The sequence below is a fragment of the Puntigrus tetrazona genome, chromosome 10 (assembly GCF_018831695.1).
Source record: "Puntigrus tetrazona isolate hp1 chromosome 10, ASM1883169v1, whole genome shotgun sequence".
In the NCBI taxonomy this organism is placed as follows: Eukaryota; Metazoa; Chordata; class Actinopteri; order Cypriniformes; family Cyprinidae; genus Puntigrus; species Puntigrus tetrazona.
Window position 1 is genome coordinate 7,695,065 of NC_056708.1, and position 17,054 is coordinate 7,712,118.

Consider the following 17,054-nt stretch of genomic DNA (forward strand, 5'->3'; position numbering starts at 1 on the left):
CAGCAGCCTATTAATTATAACAAATAATTATAATATAAATAATAATAATAAAAATAAACATTACAGTTGTTATTTTATTATTAACAGCAAAAACAACGAGTATCGTTTGACTGTGTTGTTGGAGATGCGGTGATTCAGGCACGCTGGCAGCAGGCGGCGGTAATGCGCTACTGTAGTTTTCGAGCCGGCGTCAAACAAAAAGAAGAAGAAGAAGAACTTCGCGGTTCATTGGATGAATTTCTCATGTGGTTTATGTCTAACAGCCATTTTTGTAAAACACAAACAACAAGACGACCGAGCGAGACAGAAAAAAAAACTCATCGCGACCGTTGCAGATACAGGGGAAAATATATAAACAATTCAGCATCGAACTCACACAAGACGAGTTTTGAAAACAGAGACGTGCCAGTGGTTCAAACCATCGGTTCCTGCGAAGCACGTACGTGCAAAAGGAGTGAGTTCTTTAAAGAAGATCCAACTCTGGAGAAAACAGTGGATGGCTAGTTTAGCCTAGCTTGGCCAGCAGGCTCGCAGAAGAGGTGCGTGCTAAATCGTTTTCAGCTTTTTCACGGGAAGTGCTCTTCGTGCGTTGTTTGGTAAATTCACGTTGGTGGTAATCGCGCACGGATGTCGCCGGAGTGAATCGCGCTGTGGCCGATGGTTGAAGGGCTCGCTGTGGATCAGCCAAGGCCTGCAGCAAGGCGCGAGGGCGCAGCGCGAACAGATTGGAGACGTTACTTCTGCGTTTCCTGCTCCGGGTCTCCTTAAAACGTCTCAGACTTGTCGCGTTGTTTATAATTAGATTACTTCATAACCTTCGCGAGAAACGCCTCGGTTTCAGACGCGTTGCTTGTTTGTGTTGCATTACAGCGCAGTGAGTGTTGCTCGCGTTGTTGTGATTGTAACTTAGTTTGGAAAGTTTTGTTATTTAGTCTTTTTTGCCTTTTGCTAGTTGGTACTTAACCCGTTTAATCCCGCTAGCAACTATTACCGACGCGTATAAAAGGATTTGTTGATGTTTTTGCACAGACTTATCAATTATAAAGAAAGCGCAGAATGTCTTGATTTCATCCACATTTGTGCAAGATGTGTGTATATGGCCCCAAGACCTGAGCTGTTTCTTTTATTTACCTCATTTTAAGGTCTAAAATGTAATATAAACAAAATATTTTGCTGCGTATAATATTTAAAGGGTCTACTTCAGTTAATTCATATATATTTAGATTTTTTAAATATATAAAATCTGTGCTTTCGTGTAACGACCACAACATTTTTAGTTTCTTTTTAACTATTAGGTCTGTTTGAGAAACTTACTTAGCTGGGATTCGGGGGATTTAATCATAAGTAGTTATGATACTGCACATTTACCTCAGATTTTAACATTAGTGTTATAAGCCTATTTATATTTACAGTGGTAGACTTGAGTTGTTGAAACTTGTTAGATTATATTTAAATGATAGACCAGTATTTGCCCATATTATTGTTACTTTAATAGTCCTGTGATCAGTGCTGCTGTTAAGTACAACTTACTGGGTATAAACCTAAATGAAGTGAATGAAAAATAACTTTATAGTGTTTGCATATCATTGCTTTTTTTGTTGATTTGATTGCGTTCTGTTTGATTGCTTCATTTGTAAGTCTGCTAAATTACTAAATGTAATGGAAGATAAATAAAGCATAAAAACGCTGTTTGTAATGTTTTTTTAAATGTTAAAATCCTGCATCTCCATTAACTGTATGAAAATGAAAAATGTTGTTTAATGTAAATTTTAATATTTCTAATAAGACTGCATTTTGTCTTTTAAATCCATGAGATGCGCATGCATTTGTTTTGCGCAAAAAGCAATCAGTGTTTCGTTTTTTGTTTTTCCGCTTCTGCAGGTGGTAGGAGTTGGGAGTTGAATGCTTGCCTGCGAAACAATAACTTTGAATATAAGTAAAAGCGATCAAGAATTAAGAGAAAGGTTACCCAGCAATAGTTACGGCATTACAGACTGCCCTGAGCGTTTTTCAAACAGCAGTTGCTGTTATTTATGCTGCCACAAATTCTTAATCCTAGTGTATGTTTTTCTCTTTCTCTCTAGTGTTTTCAAATTGCTGAATCTTTTTTTTTTTTAAGATTTGAAGTTGCTGGCACATTAGGGTGGCGTGCCATATTTTGGAGCTCTTATATCTGGCTAGATATCCATCAGCCGTTATCTCTCTGAAACTGGCAGCTATTATAATATTCATACAGAGTTTAGAATTACCAAGTCCACCTCAGCGCACAGAACCACCGTACCGGTCCTGACAGAACCACCTCATTCCTGTCCCCCTTTCATACTGGTCCTTTACAGTCCTGTTCTTTGGACAAGGTAAGCTTTACCCCACTGCTGAGACATGCATGCATCATTTAAATTTTGCATTTATGGTGCATGATTTTATAAATGACTTTATTTTTCCTTTTGGTTAACAGAAATCCCGAGCCCTCTGGACATACAGAATATGACTGCTGAGACACTTAACTTCGGTCCAGAATGGTAATATATGCATTTCAAATAGAACGACTTTAAATAAACATACGCTTTCTTGCGAGTGTGTATGGTCTAATGTGGATCCAAAATTAACTAATCACTTTAATTTTCTGACGTAGCTCTTACAGAGAGATGCTGTTGTAGTTGTCATCTCTGTGGCCAATAGTTTTGATCTGTTTACTTGCTGAAAACGCGTGCATTTAACAGTTCGCAAAAAAAAGGAACACAATTTTCTTCTTCCATTGGTCTAATTTGATTTCTTTCTAATGCATCACCAGTAAAAACAAAACGAGCGTTTTGCACATTTCAAAATTCAGATTTATTCCCTTATTAGTATCCTTTTTAAGAAATATTTAGTGTGCAGTAAATTAATAACTGCCGCATTTGTTGTGGCAGATTTTTTTCTTTTTCTTTCTGTCCTACTTCCCTATGAGTGTCAAAAGGAGGAAACAGATGTTTCCCCTTTGTGTGATTTTTATTTTAAAGATCAATCACTCCTATCGTTTTATGCACATACAAAATCTTGAATCTAGAATCTGTTGTTAATGAATGGGTGATGGAAGTAATTATGACAATGTCTGTTTTCTTCAGGCTCCGTGCACTATCCAGAGGGGGGAGTGTAACGTCCCCTCCCCCTTCCCCTGCAATGCCAAAGTCCAAGTTGGCCGACTACCGCTATGGCCGCGAGGAGATGTTAGCACTTTATGTCAAAGATAACAAGGTGAAGTGACTCATGGCTCCTGCAGTAAAAGACAAATAAATTAAACAGAACAGGCCACCTTTTCTCTAGAGTAGATCAAGTGTTAATATAAGAGTCAATAATTGTTTGTCGATTACATAGCTAACTGAGGTTTTGCTTGCTTATTCAGATCCCTGAGGACATGCAGGATAAGGAGTTCGCTGCTATCCTGCAGGAAGAGCCTCAGCAGCCATTGGCCTTGGTGCCCCTGACTGAGGAGGAGCAGGTGAGTGATGCATATTATAGTCAAAGGGGCAATTTTGTATTTATTATTTTTATATTGATAAAATTTATATCACTAATCATTATTTCTCTCACCTTTCTCTCAGAGAAACTTCTCCATGTCTGTAAACAGTGTGGCTGTGCTAAGGCTTATGGGTAAAGGAGGTGGAGCTGTACCGGCAGGTGTAGCTAGAGGGCGTGGAAGCACTCGAGGGGGTCGAGGTGGGTTGTGGCCAGTGGGGTGAATTAGTGCTGATGAATATATATATATATATATATATATATATATATATATATATATATATATATATATATATATATATATTTGACGCTCTCAATAAACAAACAAAAAAACACTATAGTTTTGGGATTATTGCAGAAAATAAGCTCTGTTGGTAGCTTTTGCACGTTTTGTTTGTTATTCTTCCCAAAGTAACAGAATGATTACGGTGTTTGAAGCTTAAACACAAGAGGTAAAAAGCTTAACACAGAGCATGATTGTAAACACAGCAAGGATGTAAAGGATTAATAAGTAGATGGGTTTTCCTGTTCAGCATGAAGAAATTCAGCCAATTGTTAGCAACTTCCTTTTTCAAGGTTTCAAGTAAAAGCTTGAATAAAGAACAGTGTGGTTGTTACTGATGTGTTTTGAGTCATAGAGCAAATGGTGTCTGGAGCTTGTTAACCACAGACCTTATTAAATAGAAATTAGACTGATGCAATCAGAAGTGCTAAAATTCGAACTATTTCCGGGCTTTGGCCTGCAAAACATGTCAACCTTGCAGTGCCCTGTTAGGGATTCCAGTTCTGTTTGTCGATGCTAGTGCAGAAATTACAAGCATGCTTTAATAAACAATTTTTGCATTGACATGAGTGATAAATTAAATTACTTTGTGTGTGTGCGCCGTTGACTACACTGAAGATCACCCTTCCAGTTAAATGTTTGTTAATCCTATTTTTGTAAATAATTACAAACGATGACTACATTGTGATGCATGACACAATGTCTAGGTCACATTTCTTGTATTCCTCAGAAATCTAGTGTGCCGTACATTACATAATAATAATGGATTGTATTTTTTTTTTTTTAAAGCGTTTTCATTTTTTTTTTTTGTCTGCAGGGAGAGGCAGAGGAGAGAGCGGATTCTACCAAAGAAGTGTGGATGAAGAGGTCGGTTTTGGCCGAGGCCGAGAGATGCACCGCAGTCAAAGTTGGGATGACAGGTAGTTTTATACATCGTAAAGTTTTATATACAATGTACATATTTGTCTGAATATCAGTATGTTTGTAACTTGCGTTCGTGTAATTGGTGTAAAATTAACATTTCCTCTCAAAATAAATGTCAGCTATTGTGTTGATCGTTAGTATTTGCTGTTTCAGAGGTGAGCGGCGCTTTGAAAAGCCCTTGAGACGTGATAGTGGACGTGGTGGTTTTGAGGAGGGAGGAGCAGGAGGAAGGAAGGACTATGCACGCTCAGACAGCGAAAACTGGCGTACGCTCAGAGAGGAGCAGGAGGAGGATGATGGGACAGAACCTGGGGGAAGCTGGAGGATTGCTGGAGGCCGTCGTGATGGTACATTGACTATTTTTTTTATTTAAATTTTTTTGTATTTATTTGAATATTTTAAACTTGTCTTTTCTCTCTACTAGAGGGGGGTCCACGTTCAGCAGGTTGGCGGGATCACGTTAGTGGGGATGGTCGGCGTAGGAAGTTTGACTTTGACTTCCGAGATGGTGAAGGTGGACGTAGAAGGGCTGGAAGTGAGGGAGGAGAGGAAGAGCGAGATGGCCTGCCTGAGTGGTGCACTGATGAAGAAGAAGGGGAGATGGGAACCTTTGATTCTTCTGGAGCCTTCATGTGTATTAAGGTTTGCTTGTCTTATGCTTTCCTTAATGCTTTTATGTAATTAAATTTCAGCTGCATTCTTGCACATGATTTTTAAGTAACTTCCTGTTAAGTAAGAAAAAAAAGGTGTATTAATTCAGGTTTGTGTAACTATTTAGAAAAACTCCAGAGATGCAATCCCTGAAGACCAGGAACTGGAATTTGAAGCTCTAGAGGAGGAAGAGGAGGGTGGTCAAGAGAAGAATGACAGCCTTGCTGATAAATGTAAGAAAAATCTTTTAAAGTTGTATCCAGCATGTTCAGAAAGAATTGACTGTTGTCCTTTGTTCTGCATCATGTGACCGGCTCTGACCAAGATCAGATAACGTTCAACAAGACCAACATTAAATGTTTTGTGACTTATATCTCTCAAGCTGTTGTATTTTCTCCACTTTTTTTTTTTCCCTCCAGCGGACACATGTGAAGCAATAGCCGTATGTGATGGAGACAGAAAGTCATCATCTCCTCATGCTGTGTCTGCTCCTGCCCCTATGCACCCCGTTTCAGAAGAAGAAATTCCCAAACCCATAGTCACTCCTCCTTCAAAACTTGCACCCCAACCGTCTGAAGGTTCTCTTGCTTTCTCTCCTTTTTGTGCCAAGAACATGCAATGTAGTAAACTCTGGACTAAGACAGAGTTTGATCTTATAGATGCAGCTCCAGCAGGTGGCACCACAACGCAGATGCAGAGCTCCTCTCCTCCCTCAACCACTGGTACTGACCTTCCAACAGCAGGGGGAGACACTGAGGAGGAAGATGGCATGAAGCACCTTCAACAGGTCAGCATGCTTGGTTTTTGTTTGTTTTCATTCCTCTTATAATAGAACTCAAAGTAAAAAAGATCTGTCTTTTAAAGGAGGCTGAGAAGATGGTGGCGTCCCTGCAAGACACGTCCCTTGAAGAGGAATGTTTCACTCAAGCTCTTCAAGAGAGCCACATCACTGCGGCTCACACTCACACACACCCAAATGCACACACACACTCTCACTCTACTTCACACACTCTCTCACACTCTGCCAGTGCTCTGCCCCTCTCCCATGAATCCGCAATGAAGTGGTTCTACAAAGACCCTCAAGGGGAGATTCAAGGTAATTCTCACTTCCACGTCAATCTTGAAGGGTTTTTATGTGTTTATTACAGCATTAAATGGTGGGCTGTATTCTCTTTCAGGTCCATTCACTACAGTGGAGATGTGTGAGTGGTTTCAGGCAGGGTATTTCACCATGAACCTGCTGGTCAAACGTGGCTGTGATGAGGGATTTCAGCCCCTAGGTGAAGTTATCAAGATGTGGGGGCGTGTGCCTTTCTCTCCCGGACCCTCCCCTCCTCCATTGCTGGTGAGGAACACAGTGGTATATCCAGATATCCTGCTTTGTGCCTTTTATCAGTAATGAACCACAGGGCTTTGTGTTACAGTTATTTTTACCATGATCTTAAATCCTTAATAGTAAAACCAGGAACAGCCTTGAGTTGCTTGTCAACTCAAAATATTCATGTAGGTGTCAGAGCTTTAACCTTTAGAGTAGTGCTCTGACATATTGAGGTCATGTTACAGACGACCCAGATTTGATTTCTTTCAAGGCCTTTTCTGGCTTTCTCATCTTTCCATTCTACTTTGTCATTTCCTCACTGTTCTCTTCTATCCAAGCCTAAAAAAATCATAAAGTATCGAAGTTGGATGGAGATACAACTTCATGGCCTGTATTTTTCTTACTTCAGGGGAACATGGACCAGGAGGTGTTAAAGAAACAATTAGAACAAGCTGCCACTGCAGCCCTATACCAACAACTTCAGATGAGATTTCAGCACATGAACAGGTATCACTGATTTGCAATTAATGCATCCACTCACAACGTATATAGTTGTGTTTTGGGTTAATGAGCAATATGTTTGGGTCTCAGGTGTGGGGAGACTGGGATGATGCCTGCGATGAACAGGTCCATGTCAGTGCCAGACACCGGGCCCATGTGGGACATGCCTACCTCAGTCTCTCAGCAGTCAGGTACTACCAGCTGCATTGATTCTTTTGTAAAAGCCACTTTATTTTGTGAAGTGCTGTTGTTACACCACTGATTTTTCTGTTTTGTAGGCGGTGAGACCAATCTGTGGGACTTAACCATGAGTAACTCCACTCAGGGTCCAACTCTTGAACATTTGCAGAAAGTACGTAACTCACGTGATTTTGAAAGTGCATTCAACGTTTGCTATAGTAAAGCTATCTGTCCTGCTAGACTACACTAGTCTTGTTTTGTTCAGTGGCTCATTGGTGGCTAAAGCCCAAAGCATTACTTTATTTTTGTGAATGTTTGGCAAATGCATACAACTGAGTTGAAGTAAATTAAAGTAAACTTTGAACTTCAGCAGGACTGCGAAGTCACTAATTAATCACTCCTCTCGGTGATCACATTACATGTTGAATGTGTAAACTTCACCCATATTGCTCTTTTGGTAATTGAGCATGTACTGCCTGTGTGTTAGATCCAGCAGGAGAGGCGTGAAGCTGAACTCAGGAAGCGTGAAGAAGAGGAGAGGAAGCGGAGGGAGGAAAAGCGCCGACAGCAGGAGGAACAGAAGAGGAGAGAGGAGGAGGAGCTTTATAGACGAAAACAGGTGAGCGCATGGACACACTGAGCTACAACTGTTGCACTTTTATTGTTTATGATGTGTAACACGTTTGTATGTTTGTGTTTTACAGCAGTGCCGTCAACAGCAAGAACTGATCATGAAGTTTCTGCAGCAGAGTCAGCAGCAGCAGAGCGTGCCAGGGGGCGCAGGATGGAGCGGAAGCCAGACAGCTCTGTCTCTGGGCAAAGCTTCCGGAAAGAGCATGGGAATCCTGGAGCTGGAGGCAGAGAGACTTCACAAACAGCAGCAACAGAGAGCTCAGCAGCAGCAAAGGGTAAGAACATACTGAGCAGTGACCTGCTTTATATGCATCTGAAGCAAATAGTTTGGGGTCTTCGTATGAGTTGCTGTTATTTTAGCTCATTTATAATATTGTTTCATTCAGCATGGAGGTTTGACAATGGGCCAGTGGAGTGATGGGCCATCTGGGATGTGGTCAGGAGCTGGCATGGAAGGCAAGGTCGGAGGTGGCAACCCTGCTATGGGCATGTGGGATGAGGCCATGAAGAACCAGTCCAGCCATCGCAACATTGGCCTGAAGAACAGCCGCAGCAGTCCCTCTCTCAGGTACACAAATTTGCATTTGAACAATTTACCTTTCGATTTTTAAAACCCCTTTTTTTTTTTTTTTTTTTTTTTTTTAAACAAACTATGTTTACCTAAAGCATGTATATATTTTCAGTGATCAGTACTTGCTGAATCGGCGTAAGCGTACTGACGATGAGGAGAGGCTTCTGAAGCTTCTTCAGGGGATGAAACCTCAGGACGGTTTCACCACTTGGTGTGAACAGATGCTCCATGCTCTCAACACCTCTGCAAATAACTCCTCCTCAGTGGATGGTAAAAATGTGACATCTGCCATGCGCCTCTTTTTCTACAAAAAGGACAGAGATTAAATTTATCATGTTTGCATTTCTCTTGCTAGTGCCCACCATTGTGGCATATCTGAAGGAGGTGGAGTCTCCATATGAAGTTCATGACTTTATCCGTATTTATCTGGGCGATACCATTGAAGCCAAAGAGTTTGCCAAGCAGTTCCTGGAGCGCCGTGCCAAACAGAAAGCGAACCACCAGAGACAACAGCAGCAGGTTTGTCATTGATGCTTTTTCTTGTTTAACGTTTGTTCAGTTCTCCACACTGAGTGAGTCCTAATGTACTGTAACCTTTTCTACAGCTGTCCAAGGAAGTCTCTGGATTGAACATGAACTTCCCCCTGCAGGTAGGCAAGACATGCAATAATATTTCCGTTTTTAGTTTTCATTTCCTATTAGTCCATTCTTTAAAGTCTTCCTGGTTTTTCTTCTTGCAGTCAATGTTCCAGGCAGCTCACATGAGTAAGGGCGGCAGTGTGTACGACACTCAGGGAGGAAAAGCGAAGAAAAAGCCTAGCATGATGCTCCATTCTGACCCCAGTATCCTCGGTTAGTGTGCACCCTCGCATAAACAGTCACAAACCCCTACTGGGTTCCATTCAGCTTTACCCATCAGCATGCATAAATTACCCAGAATAACCCTTGAACTACTGTTGTTTTAATCTGCATTCTGGCTCCTTGTCAAATTCTTGCTGTCTGGGTCATAGTGAGATCTTCATCTAGCGAAGAGGATCTATTTACCGATGTACTTATTGAAAAGCATTTTATGCCCTGCTTCAAGGGGGAAAAGTTTATGAATTAGTCATTAGTATATTCCCAGATGGGAAATTTCTTGTAGAAAGTCAACCCTCAGACCTCTCAACCTCTGTTCTCCTGTTTCCCACCTCCGCAGGCTACTCATTCCTGGGGGGAGGTGAGCTGGAGCAGGTGGAGGATTACTGACCCAGCCCGTCTACTTGAGTTTACCTGAGGCCTTAAACCTGGAGCAAATCAGCAGAGGAATGTGCACTGCTCAGTGAGGGAAGGGAAGGGCAATATTTGTCCACACCCCCTCTCTCTTTCTCCCTCTTTCTCTCACTCTGCACTGTGAGAGGAGCAGAAGGAGGTTATTGGGAGGTTCGGTGTGAAGAGGAGATCCTCTTCTGCCTCCCTTCAGTAAAGCACCTTACCTAAACCATTGCACTTTAATGTTTTCATATTTGAAATGGAGTTGTCTTTCTTTTTTTTTACAATGCAAAAATGTGTGAATATATTGTTGCATATATTATGTGTAGAATATTTGTATGAATTACATACGAGAGGTAGGAACGGAGCGGTTTCAGTCGTATCAAACGTGGATGTTGAGAAACGTTGGGGAGATGTAAGTTGAGCATCTCTCCTAAAACACAAACACTGTTGTATTTTTATGTTCATGGTAAAGCTATAAAAAAATATGAATTTGAAAACTTGAAGATTTGCACTTGTTTAACAAAAAAAAACGACAAAAAAAAGTTAGGGTAGGTTGAGGTTTTTTTTGTGAGAGCGTGTGTAAGCGTAAGAGAGATGAAGTCTGCACAAATTTTATTGCTTATCGACGTGTATAAAACAAATGCCATGCTTTTATTTTGTTCAACACAATTTTGTACTTCATTGAGCGTGTGTGCGTGAATGGACAGAAGTAGTTTGTGTTGCCGCTTTTTTTTGTACATAGGCTCTTAAAGAGACCGATAGGACAGTCAAGCATTGCGTTTTTACCCTCCAGTGTTTCAAAGCATGACTGAGGTGCTGTTTGGCCCGTTTGGCTCTGTTCTAAGAGGGCAATCGGGGTTTGTCTATGGTGTATAAATGTAGCTCCTCTGTTGTCTGTACACAAGCTACTTGCATTACAACTATTCCCCTTTCGCTCATTCTCAGTCCACGATGTGAAATGTTGCCTTCTGTCCAGAAAGTGTGTCTGCGTGCATGTGTGTATGGATTCAGTTGGCTGGTATTTTGAGACAGTCACAAGGGCACTGTGATTCTGTATGTCAGTTGTTACTTTTCTTTTCTTTTTTTTTGTTGCTGTTTAAAAAGGATGAATGATTTATTTTTTTATTGTTCTATACAAAGTATTTGAACTTTGAGTTGGAGCACTTTCTAGGCTGCTACCTTGTATTTTTTTTGAATAATGTTTTTTATTTGTTAGGGGTTTTTTTTCTTTTTAATTTTTATTTGCCTCTTGAGGATGTTGTATTATGAATGAATGTATTCCAAAACTATGTATAACAGTGCATCTAACAACAAGGCTTGAGTGTCTCTGAGTGAGACGGGATACGCCTCACCATTCGGAATATGCCTATTGTCAGAGGTCAGATTCTGAGATGCGCTTGGCCTGTATCAAGCCGACGGTCTCCGGCTGCTAGTGCTCTTCCAGAACTTTCTCACAGCACCCGGAGATTCTGTTCGTCTCCCAACATCTTGATGGAACTGTTGTTCTGCCGTCCTGTTACTTATGGTCTTGATACCAGGCCATTGAGAGCCAAGGATCTGCAGTGTGTAGCAGTAATTTTTTTTTTTTTTTGGAAAGACAGAATCTATTTTTCCCCCCAATCCATGAGTTTTGGGATTGAAATATGTGATGTTTTGCATCATAAATGTTTATTCACCTGAGTCCTCTGAATAGGAAGAGACTGAGGATCGGAACAGAGGAGATTTCGGTACTTGATCTGTAGAAAAGAAAAAAAAAATCCTGCTTTAAGCGTATTTCACTCTATTCTGACTGGATTATATTTTTGTAAAAAAAAAAAAAAAAAATGAAATAACAAAAGACAATGACTGAAAACAAGCACGGAGAGGTGGATATCAGCACTAACTCAAACGCCATCCTGGAGTCCGGAAAGGGGTGGCAACCAGCTGCATTTTAGTGCTACACACAGAGAGTAAGACGGAGGGAATACATGCGGATCCATTTCATCCTTACACCAAAGGGATGGAGTTTTCTGCGTCCTTTGAGCTGCAATCCCTGCTTCTCTCTGCAACACTATCAAATGAAGGATATTCCTACAGCATTTGAAAAAAAAAAAAAAAAAAGTGGTCATATTGAATGTTTGATTTAAAAAAAAAAGAAGAAAAAAACAACAAAAAAAAAACCTTTATGCCTTTTTAGAAGATTTACTGTGTGGAGAAACCGCAGATTCTCACGTCTATCAATCATATTTCTTCAAAAACTTCCTTACCTGCTGTGGGTTGAGGAGCCTAGATGTGATGAATGTTTGGAGAGGAGATGAACTGAAGCAATCTCTTCTTGTTTCTTCACGCACTTCACTTGAACTAAATCTCAAGGACACAGACTTGTCATGATTGTCTGTCAATACAATGAAAACTAGAGAGTATTACAGCAATTGTTGGTTTTATGAAGTTCATGGGATGCTTGTGAAACAACTAAACTGCAGTGAAGCAGGTGAGATGCGACAGAACGAGAGTTAAGGTTGTAATTTCGCTGTGATTTGTGGTTTAATCTGGTTTTTGTTTTTTCAGTTCTTCCAGGACGGACATAACCTAGATCTCCCTGCTGGGACCATCACAACAACCAGTATGCATCTTCTGATGTTTCGAACTGGATTAAGCAAGAGACCACAACTCTTTCTCTACTGTATCTCTCTTTCGTCCTGACAGCATAGAATGGGACCCACAGGCGGACTAGGTGTGTGCATGCGTGTGAAGAGACTTTGTATGTGTCTTTACAAAGACACTCGTACATTCTCCCGTCTCGATTGTGGGTGAGGTGGGGACTGGATGTCCTGTAAATAATGTAAATGATTTTGGTCCCTGTTTGTTGAGTTCTGTCCATCTTAGGCCATCATTTTGGGTGTTTGACATGCCTTAATTGTACAAAATAGAACTGCCCTGGTCAACATTAATGTAACACTCTTTAGAAAAACAGCACAGGCTATATCTACACCACTCAGTCATCTAAAGGAATCTGAGCCTGGCTGAGGATGTTTCCCCCCTTCATTGACTTCACTCATCATACCAGGCTGTGGGATGTTTCCCACAGTGTTTTGTGTATTGTTGGTATGTTAACGTTCAAGTGAATAGCGGCAATTATTGACATGTACAGATAAAGGTTGATGAACTTTGGTATATGCTGAAATCTGAAAAAGAAATAGTAAAAGTAAAAAAAAAAAAAAAAACAAAAAGAGGTAGTTTGCCTCTCAGCTCGACGTTAAATTTTTTTTTTTTTTTAAATGATTAGGTGGGTACAGAACATGGGGCTTAGTTTTGCTTTGAAGATCAAAATATGTTAAACTGAAAATAATAAAAAATAAATAAATGCTGATTTCGTTTTCTGTCTTTGTTTCAATTATTGTTGGCTTGGACCTCCGTTGTTTTGTCTTTGATGTGATTTGACTGCTGCTTTGCGGCTGTTTTCCACTATGAGGCAGTACAATCACGCTACTGCTTTAGAACCTCAGGGAGTGCAAAAGTTACATTAAAAGAGATTCGAGGATAACCAGAGCATGATTTCTTTATGTAAAACCAACACGAGTAAGGATTTTTTTTTTTAAATCGTGCTTTCAGTAAGTAAGGAACAAATTCTAAATTCAAGTCTACACAGCATAAACCGGCACCATTTGATTGCCCAATGTCCCTCTTTTGTACTGTTTTAAAATAAATGTTAGAGAAGGCATAAGGCTTAAGTACACAAACCTTGTTCTGATGTGCTTCGAGCTACCTGAATAAAGTTTAAGCGGTTGGAAACACGCCATGTTTCTTGGAAATGCTTCTTTAAAGTCGACTCGGGGCCCCACCGTCCTCGCAGGTTATTTCTTTTGATTTGTTGGCCGTAAAGCTGCAGTGACATTTAAATACAACGGTATTAAAAATTCTTCAGAGAGGAGCTTTTCTCGAGACGGCATCCACAAACTCTCCTCCCAACAGTCACCAACACGCGCGCTCGCCACAAGCAGTTGTTGCCATGTCCGCTTATTATACGCAACTAAAAATAGCGTTTTATAATTTAGCAGTTAAATCACTATTTTACTTAAATGTGCCGTCTGTTATTTATTAAGGTGCTACTTGTGGCAGCTTGTAAATTAATTGTTTTTAATCATCCAGACTGTACACAATTATAATAAATTAAATTGGGGAGTTATGCAGTGCCTTACCTATAATTAATGAATACCTACTAAACCTTTAGAAATGAAAAACGGAGCTCGCCAATTACGGTTAGGCTTGATTTGTCAGACCAGGATGCTTGTTTCTCCTGGTATCTGGCAACAATGCTGCCGGCGCGCGAGTCAAAGCGCGAGACTTTGCAGAGCAGGAGAGAATCGGATAGAGCGAGCGGCACGCGTTGTATCCATGGACTACAGGAATATCTCGTTTCTTGTCCCCAACGTTTCTGCGTTTTACCTATTTCTGCCACTTACCTCCTTTCAATGCCCTAAACGGGTTTCGTTTCTTGTTTTTCTTGTTGGACTGTAATTCATCGGGTAAGTAGTGCTGGTGGACATTCCCACTGTTGTTTCGGGACTGGGACATCATATTCTGAATATTGTGGATATTAGATGATCGAAAAGTTTTGGACCCCTCGTTTTGGACATCAGAGGCGCGCTCTTCACCGGCGTGAAAGTGCGACACAACTTAAACACTTTTGTCCGCCGAAAGACTGAATTATTTGTGCCGAGTGGATGTTAATTTTCTCAACGGGAGCAAAAATACAACTCTCAAGTCCTTGACAGAAATGCTAATGCTGCGGTTGATGGAGAAACGTTTCTAAAAAATCACCCGCAGTGGACCTGGCGCCCCGCATCAGTCTGCCTACGCTTCAAAACGTTTAACTTCACCCCATGTACAATCATAATATTGTTTGAAATTAATTCCAAATCAGATCATACATTGACCATATGGCTTTGTGTTCTCCGATTTGACAATTACTTGGGACTTTCAGTTGAGGTCATTGACTCCTTTGAATGGAACAAAGGAGGTTGATGTTTCTGAATCTGCTTTCTTTTGCAAACATTCAGAGATTTGTTCTCCGAGTCTTTCAGATGTGGATGTTGCGGTCACACCATCTCCTCAAGTGCAGAGGGATCTAGTGAAGTTCAGCCCTCCACCAGTCTTTTGTCTCTGTTAGGTCCCATTCATTTATTTTATAGGAGGAACATGGGAGTCCAGACGAGGGGAGCCTGGGTGGCTATGGCGTTCTCGGACTGGGTCAGTGGATTGGGAATTCTCTTCATCTTCCTGATGGAGAGTTTAGCGGTGGATGCGACTAACATGGAACCAGTCTACTGGAACTCTTTGAACAGAAGGTATGATGGTGGTTAATATAAAACTCATGCACTCATAACAACTTCAGTCTTCTAAAGACTTTAAAGGCTTCAAGCGTCAAACGCCTCCAGTTAATGTCAATTGTAGTGTAAATAATTAAATTTAGAATAAATGAAAATATTTGCATTCATGCATGTTATCCTAACATTAAACAAGTTAATTTTAAACCTAAAATATAGTTCAAGTTTCTAAACTGAATCTTGAAAACAGTTTCACTCAGAAATTGCTAGTAAGCTTCGCAATTAATTAAAAAGAAACTTTAGTTAACGCTTTTAATTAAGCTTGAAATTTAAAAGTAAAAGTCTAAAATCATATTTTCCTGTAAAACATACTCAAATATTTATTTTTGTACTTTTTTGTACTATTTTTTTACATTTTGTAAAAATGTAGTTGTGCTTCCATGTTCTGAAGTTGTTCTTTGTCTAGATTTTTTTGCAAGTATCTTTTCTAGCAATTCTTCTGCTTTGAAAAGTAATTTAAAAATCAAGGAAATAGGTCAGAAAGTGTGGGAACCACGTATGTAGAAACTTAACCACGGTTGGGACAGGGGTGACTTTGGCCCGGGACACAGTCTAGTTAACGGTTTGGACAGACACACTCAACTGAGAGAGACAGGGGGGCATTTTCCGGCTGGCTGCCTCCCGATTATGGGTCGCGTGCATGCCCTCCCTAGATAAGGCATTCATGCTTCACCCACAGTGACACAATCTGCAAACCCACGCAAAGGTCCTTTGATTTTTGTCTGTGCTGAGTATGCTCTCTGAACAAGAGGAAAGGAGAAGCCACGTTATAAAGAGTGTAGACCTTGGGCGAGAAACCGATTTAGGTAGTCTCTCAACCCTGAGAAGGAGATGAATGAATAAGTGGAAGAAAAAATATTGGTTAGGCATCTAGGCAGTTGGTTTGTTTAAAAAAAAAAACTGCTTCTGAGAACTTCAGAGCTTCGCACTGACAGACGGATGGTAGAGAAATATAATTAGAGAAGACAAATAGATCTGAGGCGGAAAAGATAAACATGGTTGGCTAAAAGACAGAAGAAAATAAAGATTAAATGGATGCTGAGCTAGAGTTTCAACTAATAAAGTAGAGAGAAGGAATCGAGGGGCTTGAGCAGATGAAGTCATATATAAAAAGCGATAGAGGAAGTCATTCATCCATATGAAATAAATGTTCCTCTGATATCTGAAAAGGTCAGTGTGTTTACTCACACCCCGACAGCCACATCCCTCTCAGGTCATCTCACTCTCTGTCTCACACACACTCACACACACATTTGGCACAAGCACACAAGACAATTGAACATTTCATCATGCACACAGAGATGCCATAATATTAATTAATATGTAAAAAAAGTGTCATGAATAGCATTCTATAACAATGTGTCATTTGTGATCATAATCTGATGTATTGATTGCACAAAACCCAATGTTCAATGCGAGAAAAATGGTAGTCTGGGACATGATGTTAATATAACCTAAAAGTGTTCAGACTAGGTTAAAGGAACCCAGAGAGCACTGCAAGGGGGTCTGTAGAAAATAGTTTTTTTTAACCATTTACCCACAAAATCTTTACTTGTCACACAATTTTTGAAACCTGACCCTCGAGGTTTCAAACAACCTAATCTACAAAAGCCTTTGGATCAGTTTTTCATTTTCTAAAACATTTTGCAAGAGATGTGTGGCATTTTGTGTGTGCAATTCTTTGATTTGTGAGTGAAATTTTGAAAAAAAGTCAAAGTTTTGAAAATGTGTGTAAGCAGTTGAAAAAACCAATGCAAAGTATACTAATACAAATATTTTAATATTTTAATATTTTAATGAGATAATATAGTTATATTTGGGTTTGTTATAGTAAAGTACAGTAACATAAAAACCTATAATTTTGTAAAGATTTAAAAAATA

At 40.1% G+C, this 17,054-nt stretch overlaps 2 protein-coding genes across 2 annotated transcripts in view; both read left to right on the plus strand.

The window, feature by feature from the left end:
* The first annotated feature begins 251 nt into the window (after positions 1–251).
* gigyf1b (GRB10 interacting GYF protein 1b) lies at positions 252–13,156 on the plus strand. The gene is made up of 26 exons (XM_043250314.1): positions 252–539; positions 1,882–2,354; positions 2,456–2,519; positions 3,105–3,234; positions 3,383–3,478; positions 3,582–3,696; positions 4,596–4,698; positions 4,856–5,049; positions 5,127–5,344; positions 5,481–5,586; positions 5,773–5,931; positions 6,013–6,140; positions 6,218–6,449; positions 6,532–6,698; positions 7,081–7,178; positions 7,263–7,363; positions 7,451–7,524; positions 7,840–7,971; positions 8,057–8,260; positions 8,372–8,553; positions 8,669–8,826; positions 8,912–9,075; positions 9,162–9,206; positions 9,297–9,408; positions 9,752–12,277; positions 12,355–13,156. The coding sequence occupies exons 3-25, from the start codon at positions 2,485–2,487 to the stop codon at positions 9,799–9,801; spliced, it is 3,003 nt and encodes a 1,000-aa protein (XP_043106249.1). The 5' UTR covers positions 252–539; positions 1,882–2,354; positions 2,456–2,484; the 3' UTR covers positions 9,802–12,277; positions 12,355–13,156.
* Positions 13,157–14,108: 952 nt separating this feature from the next.
* The window catches only part of efnb3a (ephrin-B3a), a 38,224-nt gene continuing 35,278 nt past the window's right edge, over positions 14,109–17,054 (plus strand). The window contains exon 1 of the mRNA XM_043250876.1: positions 14,109–15,134. Coding sequence (XP_043106811.1) covers positions 14,986–15,134 — 149 coding nt within the window. The 5' untranslated portion in view covers positions 14,109–14,985. The remainder of the gene's footprint in view (positions 15,135–17,054) is intronic.